General features: G+C 42.3%; 1 protein-coding gene across 8 annotated transcripts in view; it reads right to left on the bottom strand.

Annotated features, from left to right (window-relative positions):
* MEGF10 (multiple EGF like domains 10) overlaps positions 1-15,038 on the bottom strand; it is a 174,152-nt gene that overhangs the window by 57,959 nt on the left and 101,155 nt on the right. For all 8 annotated transcript variants that reach the window (XM_021084704.2, XM_085014442.1, XM_085014441.1 and 5 more), the window contains exons 6-8: positions 6,546-6,792; positions 4,338-4,458; positions 207-343 (exon numbers count right to left, since the gene is read on the bottom strand). In XM_021084704.2, the coding sequence (XP_020940363.2) occupies positions 207-343; positions 4,338-4,458; positions 6,546-6,792 (505 nt within the window). The remainder of the gene's footprint in view (positions 1-206; positions 344-4,337; positions 4,459-6,545; positions 6,793-15,038) is intronic.

The raw sequence follows: 15,038 nt of genomic DNA, 5'->3' as shown, positions 1-15,038 counted from the left end.
CTTCTATTTTATTAATTTTTAAAAATGCCTCCTCTGTATCTTTAAAATTCACCATCACTGTCTATGGTCCAGTTTTTCTAGGTTATAGATGCTTCTAGAATATTACAGAATAGTCAGACATATGTAGGAAACGTGTTCCCTCGACCCTCCAAGCTCTCCTTTCACACCATTGCAAATAGACAGAGAAACACAAGGCTATTCCTTACCGTTCCCCGGTGTATCCTGGGCTGCAATGACACTGGCCTGTGGCAGCGTCACACGTCCCTCCATTATGGCACTGACACTCTTGCGAACAGTTCTTTCCAAAGCGACCCTCGGGGCAAGGCTGACCACACACTGTGCCCTGAATTCAAAGAGACTTGGAAAATTAGATGGGCTGCCAGCCAGGGACGGGCCAAAAGAGAAGGGAGAAAAGAAAGAGAAAGGGAGGGAGCTGGTGGGAACCGGGCTATAAGAAGGTTGGATAAAGCAGAATTTAGAACACACCGACTCTGTTCATCTCAAAAACGTGAGAAATTTTAAAATGATTTATTTGCTTAGTAAGCCTACATCTCAAGATACATTCACAAATGGAAGAATGGTAACCTTAAGAAATACTCAAATGAAAAAAATAAAGTTACATCACATGATTAGGAAAAACCGAGGGATTTGCAAATCCTCCCAAGTGTTCTTCCTTGTGAATTGCATGGACAGTAAGTCAACAATACTTTTTGAGCATCCATTACGTAAATGACAACATCTGGCCCAAATGGAATCTCCAAATGCTTTACCATATGTTCTGGAGAAAATACATTATTTCTTATAATGAAGCACAAGAGGAAATGGAAACACTGTGTACCTGAATTAACAATAAAAGTGCCTAAGAAATACTTTGACAGAAATGAACCTAGACCTTTTGTTTCAGAAGAAAACACACTTTTATTTTCAGCAGGGTCTACAAACATGGCTGGGCCAAAATCAATAGGAAAGCTTATTTCCTGGGGAGAAAAATCGGGAGAGTAAGTTGGACAGGTCTCCTCACCCTAGAGGCCGTCCGTCTTGTCAGACGCTGTCATATTTATTCCAGTCTTATGTGGGGGAAGAATAAGATACGGTACCAATACGTCAAGGAAATACTCCACTATTGCCTACTTCACTTGGCTACATAACTTGGGCTTGTAGCTTATCATCTATTTATTGGAGTTACTGTTAGAGCAAACAGCATAGCCCAAATAACAGGGATTTTGACAATGTTTTCAGCTGTTTTGAAAGCGTTGCTTTGTCCTCCTTCTGTATAAAAAAGACAGACTGTGGGCACTCTGAAATTGGAGGCTAGCGAACACCAGATGGTTTTGTAAATGTTTATTCTGGACGACGTAAGAAAATACATTTCCTCTAACTCCTGGCTACCCACAAAGGCAGTTGGTGTGCTAATTACGTCTCCTTTGGTGGTTTCTAGCTATCTACCAGCAAGGAAAGTTCTTCCAAAAACTTGGAACTGAAAAAGCCTTTGAGAGATAATTCAAATCAATGCTGAACGAAGGATCATCTATCCATGTGCCGAAGCTCTGAGATCTGATCATCGAGCTAAGCTCTGAGAATCAAAGATCAAGTCACAACCCTTAATGGGCCCACAATGTCAAGAGGGGGAGAGATGCAAAAATAGCTCTGATCCCTCTATCCTAGACAATGTATTAACCTGACCACAGGACTAACACAGCAAGGGTCCATCTTTGGTAGGTAGGGCTTCTGGTGAAAATTCCCACTCTCTCAGGGACTAGGTAGTCACATTTTTGGTAAGAGTCCCACATAAGCTTCAGAGATGTTGTTGAAATACTGTGTGTAAATAAGGATTAATGTGAGCAAATAGCTTTAAGTAGGATATTATTTCTATTAGTTGAAATACCTATGTGTGTATGTGTAAGAGGAATACATATTCATCATGAAAAGCACCTCAGATGATTGCACAAATAAAATGTTGTCAAGGAGTTCCCAGCATGGCTCAGCAGTAATGAAACCAACTAGGATCCATGAGGATGAGGGTTCAATTCCTGGCCTGGCTCAGTGGGCTAAGAATCTGATGTTGCTGTGAGCTATGGTGTAGGTTGCAGATATGGCTCGGATCTGGGGTTGCTGTGGCTGTGGTGTAGGCCAGCAACTGCAGCTCCGATTCAACCCCAATCCTGGGAACTTCCATATGCCATGGGTGCAGCCCTAAAAAGACCAAAAAAAAAAGTTGCCAAGAGAAGTGTAAGTTGGAGACTCAGCTACACACAGAGGAAAATGATGTGAAACATTCAGTAAGAAACATCTATCTAGGTAGGGGGTGCAGAGTATGGGGCGGGGATGGGGGGGAGGCTCCCCTCGGGGGATGGAGAGGGCCGTCTGCCCATCTATTGGGACTCACAGGCCAAGCTTGTGGTTACCGCCTTTCCACATCATGACCACCCCAACCAAGAAGAATAAAGTTTCACTCTCGAGATGAGGCCATTCTACAGACAATGTCTATGCACAAGTCCTAGGAGTAAGATGCCTACAGCTCCTCAAGCAAAGAACGCATAGCTCTCTGGACACTCTGCTACCCCTGCAAAAACCCTTCCCTTGCCAAGGACCAGGCAATGGCTAGTGCAGGCAAAAAGTGGACTATAAGAAATAAAAGAAGAAAAGAAGTTAAAGATATTTCTACCTTGGGCAAACAAGAAAGAAGTGTTGGGTTTAACTAAGATTTAAAAAAAAAAAAAAAGGGGGGGGGGGAGAAGTGGAATAGCCTTAGGAAAGGCTAATGTATATGACAAACTTGGTTTTATGAACCTTGACTTTAATGGGCCTACTTCCAGCTCAGTGCTCTTTCAACAGCTCCCTTGTTCACCTCACCATCAGGCACTTAATAAAAGGTCCCCTTGCACTGACTCTACTGCTTCATGGAGTTTCTCCAGGCCCCGCCTCCCTGCCTCGCCTGCTTACTGCTTCAAATCCTCACTCGGTTCTGATACAACAAGGGAAACCCCAGACCATCCTCATCCCATGTCTGGTTCCTAAGCTCCAGCCTGGGCACCGTTCAGACAGATGGTGGCTTCATGGCCTTAGGTATGTAGGTTGGGGTGTCTAACAGCCTAGGGACAGATACACATCTGGGCTCAGGGGAGGGAAAGTGAAAATTTGGGAAAAACAGGAGATGAGGGTTAAAGGTGTGGATCTTAATGAGATTTCCAGCAAAGATTTACTTTTTGTTCTCACTGAAAAGAGAAAGACAAGACTGAAACCCAGAAGATACTGTAATAAAGTAGTACATAAAAGAAGGGGGATTGGGGAAAGCGATCTTCTGTAAGAGAAGCAGAAGAGGGGGTTATCAAAAAAGTAGAGGGAAAGAGGTTAGGAAGGGGAGGAGGATGAGCCACAGGCTCAAAAGCTTTGGAGGAGTGAAGTGGAATGAGAACAGAGGGGTTCATGGGATTTGGCAATTACTTCACCTGTACCCCTGCAGGAGCAGCTTCACCTCAGTTCGTGGAGATGGAAGGTAACCATGAAATAAATTGCTTTTTATTTTCTATAGGTTAATGACAGAAACAGATTTTGGTCATTTTCTCTTCTGCCTTCAAGAAGACCTATGCACCCACCAACTTAGAGAAACATGAACTCATATTATTTCGTGACATCAGAAAAATCTACTTAGGAAACCAGTCTTGACATTGTGTGTCCAACATTAAGCCTGTGAGATCCCACACAAAGAAAGAGTATCATGGTCCAAGTTCAGCAAGTGTTGTGAGTTAGTGCTTGCTCTTTGATTATCATACTAAAGGCTCTGAGAAGTTCTGCAACATTTGGAAAACTTGGCTTACCTCAATGTGTCTCCAGATTGATATAACCAAATAACTTTTTCACATAATGCTTAACCTGTTGAGAATAATGTTCCCAAAGAATAAGAGTGATCCATAGAACATAATTATGAAAATGATTATTTAATTACTTTAACTGCTTACTGTCGTGTGTAAGGTGAGAAATTTCCCTTTTATACCCTGAGAGGAAACGCAGGACAGATGGCCCACTATCTCTCCCACACACACCCTTAGCGCACTTCAAGTTCAGGATTTCATCACCTTCTGCCTTCTCCGGACTGAAAAATTCCAGCTTTGAAATGATTGTGTATTTCCAATTTCGGAATCTCTAATCATTGACCTAACTTTGCTTTTTCTGCACCCACGGAACGTGAAAGTTCCCAGGCCAGGGATTGAACCCGGCCGCAGCTGCAACCTGGGCTGCAGCTGCAGCAATGCCAGATCCTTAACCCACTATCCTCACGTCTGTTTTCACTTGAGTGTCCTGGAACGGGGACTTTGGGAGGTGGGAGGGGAGCTTACCAGCCAGCCGGGAGGACAAGAGCATTCTCCAGTGACGTGATGACATACGCCTCCATTTTGGCAGGGGCATCTCTGCTCGCACTGGGGCCCGTGCTTGCCAGGGGGACAGAGATCCTCACAACTGAGGGATGAACATGTGACAAAGGACACCATGACTTACCCAACCGCACAACCCTTACGCTCACAACATACCTGGGGCCCTGAAAGAGACACGCTTTCTCTCTTTACTATTGCTTATTTCATTAACGATCAAGAGCATCAATGATAATGGCTAGAAGGATCTTTGGAGGGCCACCGAGTCCTGCCCTGTTTGTGGATATTTTACAATGATACCATTACAACGGGACAAGAATCTGTCCTATCAGAGAACACCAAGGATGACTCTTGCTGGCCACACACTCCTTGATGATGGAACTTTCCACGGAACTTTTATAAAGCTCCTGGGTTACGCTGGAAGTCTGCTTGGTGTGTCTGTTCTAATGTTCCAACCTCAAAGGAGACTGAACGGTGTGCATATCACTCAGTGCACATATTCTTCGTAATTCATTTTCGTCATTCTCTTATTCAGAATGACAGGACCCCATATTGTCTGGATACACCTTCTTCTAAGAGCTTTTAATGGTCTTATTTTTTTTTTTTTGCCATTTCTTGGGCTGCTCCCGTGGCATATGGAGGTTCCCAGGCTATGGGTCAAATCGGAGCTGTAGCCACCAGCCTATTCCACAGCCACAGCAACACGGGATCCAAGCCGAATCTGTGACCTACACCACAGCTCATGGCAACGCTGGATCCTTAACTCGCTGATCGAGGCCAGGGACCGAACCCGCAACCTCATGGTTCCTAGTCGGATTTGTTAACTACTGAGCCATGACGGGAACGCCTTTCTTTCTTTCTTTCTTTTTTTTTTTTTTTTGGTCTTTTTGCTATTTCTTGGGCCGCTCCCGCGGCATATGGAGGTTCCCAGGCTAGGGGTCTAATGGGAGCTGTAGCCACCGGCCTACGCCAGAGCCACAGCCACGCGGGATCCGAGCCGCGTCTGCAACCTACACCACAGCTCACGGCAACGCCAGATCGTTAACCCACTGAGCAAGGGCAGGGATCAAACCCGCAACCTCATGGTTCCTAGTCGGATTCGTTAACCACCGCACCACAATGGGAACTCCTAATGGTCTTTTTTTACTCTACTGTGAAATTGTTCCAAATTTCCCAAACTCCTACTTAACGGTGGCCTTGAGAAAAAAAAAAAAAAAAAAAAAAAAAAACCATAAAAGCAATATTAACAATTAAAGAGTCTGAGATGATCATCCATTCTTCTGCAAATCAGGGCTTTCTCGGCTAATGCATGTGTTTCTTTAGTTCTACTGTACGTGCCCGACACTGTCAGCAGGAAGGATTTACCTAATCAGCCACATTTTTTCAAGTTTCAGTTCTGTGATTTACAAGTGTAATTTTCTCAGTAAGGGAACATGATTTTTTAAATCTCCTACTTTTTGGGGCCAATTCTGCCTCTTAGTCTGTTTGCTGACACAAGCAAACTGAAGAATGCCCTTCCCACAAAATCAAGTAGTGGAGATTTAAGTAATTGCTTCATTGTTCCCCAGAAAGAATTAAACTATCTGGACACACATATCTTACACAGAGGTAATACATAGACTTTTATATTCACCAAGCAACACAGGTATCTATGGGCTTTAAATAACCCAGTTAACCTTTGATCATGGACTATTTTGAACATCTTTTGCCCTTCTTATTTTCTAAGGCACTGAACCCACCCAGCTTTCTCCAGCTAATTAACTGCCACACAGAGTGGAACAGCAGGGACATTAACAGCCAGCAGTGTAAAATGAATGTGATTGAGGGAGGATGAAAGTGGAACCCAAATCTGCCCCAACACCACCAAATATTGCCATTCAACACAACATCCTGGCCCTCTGTCTTTGCTCTGCCAGAGGAAGGCATAGAAGCTGGTTCTTTGACTCTGGCTGGGCTCTAATGTTCAAGAGGCAAACAGCAAGGTCACCTAGCGGCCACCACCGCTCATCTTTGCACCCAGGCCTGGAGCCCCCACCCCACCTCAGACCCCCCACACCCCCACATAACTCTTCAGGCAGCAATAGAAACAGAGGCAGAGAAACATGATGCCAGTAGCAGTTTGAACAGAGAGGGTTGGGTGGGCACTGCCACATTGCTCAGTAGTGAGTCACTTACAAGGCTCCAGTGTACCCTGGCGGGCAGCGGCACTCCCCCGTCACGTGATCGCAGGTGGCTCCATTCTGGCACTGGCATCTCTGGTGACAGTCATTACCATAGGTGCCCTGCTCACAGCGTTCCTCGCAGCGCCAGCCCCGGAAGCCCGCGGCGCAGTGGCAAGCCCCCGTGATGGGGTTGCACAGAGCCCTATTTTTGCACTGGCATCGGCTGCTGCAGTGAGGCCCCCAGTGATCACCGTCGCAGGCTGAAGTTGGGGAAAGAAACAATGAAAGGCATCAGAGTACAGATGTGGGTAATAGTAAACTTTCCGCTCCCTTTGGAGAGTGGCTTGATGACTCCTTATCACCATTCCTTAACAGAGCATCAGGGCTTCAGCACCAACCCCTGCCATTACTTCACTGATGCTCAGCAGTGGGCCATTCCTATCAATCCATTGCTCAAGCATCATTATGTTGTTCAACTCCATGCCTTTGCTCAGCCTGTTCCCTGTACCTGGAGTGTTGAATTTGGTATGGCCAGAGTCACTGGCTAGGGAAGGGTGTGAGTGGTCATGGGGAGAGAGGAAGCTGGCTCAGCAGGTGGGAGCTTATGCAGGGGCTTTTGTGCCCACTAATGGACCTGGACTGCATCTTGTGACAAGGCATCTGTAGTGAAAGATTTTAAGCAATGCGGGACAGTGGTGATTTGCCTCCTGGTCTAAGATCAGCTGACCACAGCATCAGGAAGTGAAAGGAGTCAGGACAGGTGGGAGACTGGGCAAAAAGCACAGCATCAGGAGATCAGCGAGGGGGCCTGGTCTCAGGTAGTGATCAGAAGGACAAAGGGGCGATGCAGGGTGGGCTGACCCTGCTACAGGTCTGGGCTGAGCTCTCGAACAGGAAACTGCTGATCTGCTTTCAAGCTATCAATCAAAATATGTGTTATTGGGAGGTAACCAGAAAAGGCAGGTAAAGGTAACAAAAGGAGGTAACTAAAATGTTAAAATTCATTGACTTATTTTCAAAATACAACAAACCTGAAACTGAAAATGGGCAGCAAATTAAAAAAAAAAGAAGAAGAAGTACATGAAATCAGGTCAGACAAAGGCAGAAAAAAAGCATTTAAAAGATTTTAAAACGCAGTTCCAAAGAAAAGGAAGAATGATTCAAGTCAACGAGCAGAAAAAAAGGAGCAGGGAAGGGAAAAACCTCAATAGCAAACATTCTAAAATTTAGAAAGGGTGACAATAAGCAAAGCCTACTCTTTTTTTTTTTTTTTTTTTTTTTTTTTTGTCTTTTTGCCCTTCCTAGGGCTGCTTCCCACGGCATATGGAGGTTCCCAGGCTAGGGGTCGAATCGGAGCTGTAGCTGCCAGCCTACGCCAGAGCCACAGCAACGCGGGATCCAAGCCATGTCTGCAACCCACACCACAGCTCACTGCAACGCTGGATCGTTAACCCACTAAGCAAGGCCAGGGATCGAACCCGCAACCCCATGGCCCCTAGTCAGATTCGTTAACCACTGCGCCATGACGGGAACTCTAGCAAAGCCTACTCTTAATATGCATTGCCTACTCAGCCATGCATTTATTAATTAGATGCTATAAAAATCACTAGGGAAGATGCACCCTGCCTAGAACTCTTGGGATAAATTGCTTTTAAGATAATAAAGTTTCATTTCATAAAAATTTTGTAACTTGAACAGATCTGGAATAAACTATTGAAACAAAACCAGGCAAATAGCAAACAATTTATTAGACGTGCAAGATTCATCTTCCAATAGTAGAATGTACCTTCCATTTCATAATATCAAAAGCTTAAATGAATAATTCCGTTTTAATCAGTATGTCTTTGCTCTCATTAGTACTTTAATAAACATACTTTAACACAATTAAAAGCAATGAGAGAGAATTATTGAACCTAAAGCAGATCAAGAAAGCAATTACCTAAGAACTCAAAATCTTTTTTTCACAACATAAGACTCGGTGGTAGTTCCAAGATGAGACTTAAGCCTAATTATTATTCATATGAGTTGTTTCTTTTATTGTCTATGGATATGGACAAAGATTTTTTTTTCAATTTTAATACTTTCAATCTAGGATCTATTCTTTAAAACAACAACAACAACAACAACAAAAAAAACTACAAAAACTTACATAGTATGTGCCTTAAAGTCCTATCAGCTTTCCTAGCTATAGAAGAATCTATCCTGTTTTTAAGGTCCCCTCAAAGTCAATTACACAGTCCTTTGTAACTTGTTCCCTGGCTCATCGATCCTAAGGATAAGGAAAATCTTCAATCCACATAAGCGAATTCATCATCCTATAATTTGACGCTTTTTTACCCACCCTCCTCACAGTATTGTCAGCCTTCAGCATCACTGTTCTCTATATTATAAATGATTTTATTCTTTAAGCATGAAGACGTCCTGACCTTGCTCTTTGCTATGCTAAGTACTACCACTTCGATATGTGCTTTTTAAAGTTTATTGTTTCATTCATTTCATTTTCTTTGCTGAATCCTCTCTAAAATTTCCACATCCTTCTCAACTTCTTGGGGGCCTCCGATATTAAATGAAATATCTATCTTTTCCCTGTGTCTCATGGAGGATTAAACGATGGAAACACAGACAAAAAGCCAATAGAGCTAATAAAATGACCTTGATAAGGACTTCAGAATCTTGGCAAAAGCATTAAAAAAAATCATGACGATGTAGAGTTCTTTCCTCCATGGTGATACTGTGATAAGAGTGGGCTGGAGCACATATGTTTTATAGAGTATATTTTATAAGAGGAGAGTGGTAGGAAGAAGTCAAGTACTGAGGGGACAGAACTGGTCTCTCCTCTCCTTCATAACCCATTTATTTGCACATCCCACTCAACAGCTTCTCTCCCAGCAGAGTGGTCTGCAGAAACCAATTCTATTTTCTTGGGATTAGATAAAAACAAAACCCAAAAACCTTGGAGTTCCCGTCGTGGCTCAGTGGTTAACGAACATGACTGGCATCCATGAGGACACATGTTCAGTCCCTGGCCTTGCTCAGTGTGCTAAGGATCTGGCGTTGCCATGAGCTACAGTGTAGGTTGCAGACAAGGCTCGGATCCTGCATTGCTGTGGCTGTGGTGTCGGCCAGCGGGCTACAGCTCCAATTTGACCCCTAGCCTGGGAACCTCCATATGCCATAGGTGCTGCCCTAGAAAGCAAAAAAAAAAAAAAAAACCGAAAAACCAGAAAACTTTAAGATAGCTCCTCATGGTAGAAACAAGTTTAAAGCAGAAATTGATAACTATCAGCATTAAGAAAGGGTTTTCAGGCTTTTAAGGAAATATTATCATGCCGACATGGTTCATTTCCTGGCTCTATCTAAGCACTGTGGCATGCTTTGAAGTGACAGCTTCCCCCCCTCGGGGTTGTATTTCCCTAAAAGGCCACTGATACGTGGGCCTACTAGGCACCAACGTGGATAATCTGGGAGGAAAATCCACATACAGAGGTCTACAGATAATTAGACAGGAAATAGAACAAGTAAGATACAGAAGCCTGGCTTAGATTTAAGTGTCACTGTGACTTCCTTTCCTTTCTTCATCTGTCATATGTAACTGCTTCAACACATCCATTTTTAAATGTATCTCAGTGAGTTACACAGTTTATCACACAAAAGGCAGCTTTCTTCCCTGATTACTGCAGATAAAAGACTATATTGACTGTCTAGACAAGAAGCAGAATTTGTCCCTTGTACATAGTGCTGAGCTTGACCAATTATCCTCAATTCAAGTGCTGTGTTTGGAAAGACAGTTTGGAGAGAGCCTGAACTCAAATCATCGGACGTCTTTTACTTAACACCTTGCTCGAATCTCAAGGTGCAAGAGTTGCGACCCTTAAAAAAAGGGACTAGGCTGGTTACTTCCCATTGAAGACTTAAAAAAATGTAGTATGTTTAACTGAATCACTCTGTGGTACAGCAGAAATTAACACAACATTATAAATCAACTATTCTTCAAAAAAAATAAAATGTTTTAGAATGTAGTTAACATGGAAATAACTCCAATATCCTAATAGGAAAAGGTAAATGAACAAAATTTTGTTTCAGATTCAACTGAAACCTAAATGCTGGAGTTCCTGTCCCTGGCACAGAGGGTTAAGGATCTGACATTGTCAGTGCTGTGGCATGAGTTTGCTCCCTGGTCTGGGAACTTCCACATGTTGCAGGCAAGGCCAAATAAAGTAAAATAAACAATGCTGATCCAACAGGCGCTTGCTTTAAAAAAAAAAAAAAAAAAAAAAAAAAGAACCCAAATGTTAATAATGGAGTGATGATTCCTTTTCAGCTTCTGCTTTCAGCTCTCATCTTGCTAACAGCTAGAAATGGGCTAGCAGATACTTGCTCAGACTCCTGCAGATGTCTCAGCACCGACAGCTTGCTCTAATGAGCTCTCATCATTTGGAAGTAAAAGGAATTTTAAACTACTGCATAATATCAGAAGTGTAGAGTCCATGCTGAGACCCTTAGGGGGGAAGGGGGGAGACTGTAAGAAAAGGGAGGTTGCAGGAGGTCCACATTCAGAAAGAATGATACGTGCAACAGCCAAAAGGCAAACATCCATGACCACACTCTTAGGCTTCTACGCTATTGCATCAAGGTCATTGTCATCTTTCTTAGCTGTGTGCATGACAAAAAAAAGTATAGAAGTAAGCAGAGAAGAGATATTAGACACATCTCCTTCCACCATGAGTACCCCTCAGCTTGCCAAGCTCAGTCCAGAAACCCCTCTGATCCATTTACGGATCCAATCTGAGATGCTCTCTGAAAAACAGGTTATATATTTTCTACGATGTTCACTTTACACTTGGAACACAGTCTTATATGTTTGCCTTGTGTCCTAGCCCTCAAACAAAACCGAATTTCATGGGTGTTAGGAGACACAGACACCCTCTAGATCTTAGCAACTGTCAACAGAAGGGTTCATACAACCATGTCCTGGCAGTCACCTGGCTGACAATGGTGGTGGGAAGCATTCTGATTCACAGATACCAAGCTGTGAAAAACCACACCTGAGTCATGAAGTAGTGTAATAATAATGCCCAATACAGTGAGAATGATAATCTCTCCCTTTTCATGAAAACCAGCACTCACAAGCACTGCTGGGGGAGAACAGATTACCACATCCAGTTTAGAGATTAGTCTGGAAAAGTGTATCAAAAGCCCTTTACTCTTAAATTCCTCTTTGGGGATTTTTCCAAAAGAAACAAACATAATTATGTAAAGACACAGTAACAATCCACAACAGTGAAACCACTGGTAACATTGTACCTTGTGCCCACAGACACTCTTCTAAGCACCTGAGATAGATGAACTCTCACAGTGTTCCTATGAAGCGAGGACTACAGTGACCCCTATTTTATAGAAGAAGAAACTGAGATCCAGGTGACCTGCTTAAAGCTATACAGGTAGAAAGCAGTGAAGCACAGACCTCCTATCTGTAGCTTGGATCCTAAACCACTACATTCTACTCCCTCCAAAGTTATAAGGATGTTTATCCCAGCACTGTTCACAATAAGAAAAAAAACAAAAAAAAAAATGGAAAAAACAACCTAATGCTCTAGTAATAGAGGGTTGGTGAAAAACATTTTGGTATCAGTATGTAATGGAATATCATGTATCAATTAAAAGTGATATTATCTTCTTAATATGCGGTACATATATGCAATGGAATACTACTCAGACATAAAAAAGACAAAAGCCATTTGCAGCAATGTGGACAGAACTAGAGATTCTCACACTAAGTAAAGTAAGCCAGAAAGAGAAATACAAATACCATATGATACTGCTTCAACTGTGGAATCTAAAATATGGCACAGATGATCCTATTTACAAAACAGAAACAGACCATGGCCAAGGAAGGCAGACTTGTGGTTTGTGGGGGGGGGAGAGGGGAGGGAGTGGAATGGATGGGGAATTTGGGAGTTTTCTGGATGCCAAATGTTATATCTGGAATGGTCGGGCAATGGGGTCCCACAGTACAGCACAGGAAACTGTGCATGACTGGTCACTGTGCTGCCCAAAAGAAATTGAAGGAACATTGCGAATCAACTCTACTTTAACTTTTTAAAAAAGAAGAGGAAATTAGGACAAAGACACACACAGAGGAAAGACTGTCTGATGGCACAGGGAAGAGGAGACAGCCGGCTGTAAGACACGGAAGGAAGCAATCACCTTGTGACACCTTGATTTCAGACTTCTGGCCTCTGGAACTTGGTTAGGAAATAAATATCTATTGTTTAAAATAAAATAAAAGTGATATTATAATTGGTACAACCACTATGGAGAACAGTATGGAGTTTCCTTAAAAAACTGAATATATATAACTACCATATGATCCAACAATCTGGAGAAAAACCATAATTCAACAAGATACATGCATCCCAAAATTCAATGTAGCACTATATGCAATATCCAAGACATGGAAGCAACCTAAATGTCCATCAACAGAGGACTGGAGGAGTTCCTGTTGTGGTGCAGCAGAAACAAATCCGACTAGCCTCATTCAGTAGGTCAGGGATCCAGCTGTGGTGTAAGTCACAGATGCAGCTCTGATTCCACATTGCTGTGGCTGTGGCTGTGGCATAGGCTGGCAGCTATAGCTTCCATTCGACCCCCTAGCCTGTGAACTTCCATATACCATGGTATAGCTCTAAAAAATAAAACACACAACAACAACAGAGGATTGGATAAAGAATATGTGGTACCTATATACAATGGAATACTACTCAGCCATAAAAATGAATGACATATTGCCATTTGCAGCAACATGGATGGACTTAGAAATTATGATACTAAGTGAAGTAAGTCAGAGAGGGAAATACAAATATCATATGAGATCACTAATATGTGGAATCTAGTGAAAAGTGATACAAAAGAACTTACAAAACAGAAACAGACTCAAAGATTTTGAAACCAAATTCATGGTTACCAAAGGGGAAATGTGGGGTGGGGGGATAAATTAGGGAGTTGGGAATGACATATACACGCTACTATATATCAAATACATAGGTAACAAGGACTTACTCTACAGGACAGGGTAATCTAAATACAGCGCAATGACCTATATGGGAAAAGGAACCGAAAAAGAGTGACTATATGTATATGCATAACTGATTCACTTTGCTGTACGCCTGAAACCAACACAATTTTCTAAGTCAAGCATACTCCAACAAAATCTTTTAAAAAGTGATATTATAGAAGCATATTTAATGAACTTGAAAGATGTCTGCAGTATCATCATTTTAAAAAGTAGATTCAAAGATATGTACCACATGATCTAATTGTAGCAACAGATCAAACTAGATGAAACTGACATTAATTTAGGTCAAAAATGGCCTAATATCAGCCGTTGTATGTGGTTGAAACTTATATGTGGGGGAGGGGGGAAAAGAGGGAGAATAAAAAAGACAGAGAGACAGACACTGAAAGGTTCTGTGGTCAGCTGGGACCAGCGGGAAACTGTGTGTCTTAAGATTGCATGATTTTTCTTTTATTTATTTTGGATTAACTAGATTTTCCAAATTTTCTGCAATCGAATATATCCCTTTGGAGGTAAGAGAAAAGCAAGGGAAAAAAAATCACGTTTTAAAGTGGTTCGATCTGCTGAGCATTTACACTCACTGTGCCACGTTCTGTGCTCCACACGGTACAGCCCTGACAGGGTGGCTCTCATCATCACATCCGAGATATTTGTTTAGCACACAGAGGATATTTAGGATGAAAACATTTGGGCCAAACATCCAAAAACACCCGACTGTGTCAAGTATTGAAACCCACGCCTATCTGCAAACAAAAGTCCCAGCACTTTTCACGAGGTCACTCTGCTCCTGAAGCAATGAAATCACATATTTGGGTTAAGCATAATATACTGCAATTGCATTTCTCATCTAAATATGATCCGCTAAGGTGGAGCAGCCAATGATAAGACATTTCACTGAGGAAGCCTATGGGGTCAGCTAATGACTCAGTATTAGGAGCACTGAAAACAGGAAATTACTTCAGTAGTGAGAACATAGGGCACTATCTCAAGGAGAAAATAAAATTAAGGAGACGGTCAGATCTGAAGAGCTTTCTGTGAGTTAAAAATGATTCTATGCCAAGTCAAAATAATAATAATTATTATTATTATAATTATAATAATAATAATGATAATAATGTTAAAAGCCAGTAAGCTTTCTGTGAAAACAGTATTGATGCCATTAGCTGTTCTGCTAAGGAGCACTCTGACCTGAAAAGTAGGCTCATATGGAACCTGGCACATGGCTGGCTCTCAAGATAGATCTGGTGAGTGAACAAAAGTGATTATGTACACAGAGCATTATAACTAAGTTGGACAAGTAGAGAAACCTGTAAAAACCATCATCACGATTCTAGGTATGCTCTCTTCTCCTAACCCACGTCCCCTTTTCCACACAAAGGATGGGGAGAGAGGGAAGAGCTTCCAAGATAGATTGAGTTTCAAACACATGTC

Source organism: Sus scrofa, chromosome 2 (assembly GCF_054392235.1).
Source record: "Sus scrofa isolate SSC_HxYL_T2T_F1_AM1 chromosome 2, Sscrofa_HxYL_maternal_Yorkshire_Landrace_v2.0, whole genome shotgun sequence".
Taxonomy (NCBI): domain Eukaryota; kingdom Metazoa; phylum Chordata; class Mammalia; order Artiodactyla; family Suidae; genus Sus; species Sus scrofa.
Note: the sequence above shows the minus strand (reverse complement) of the source record. Positions and strands in the feature narration are given on the sequence as shown.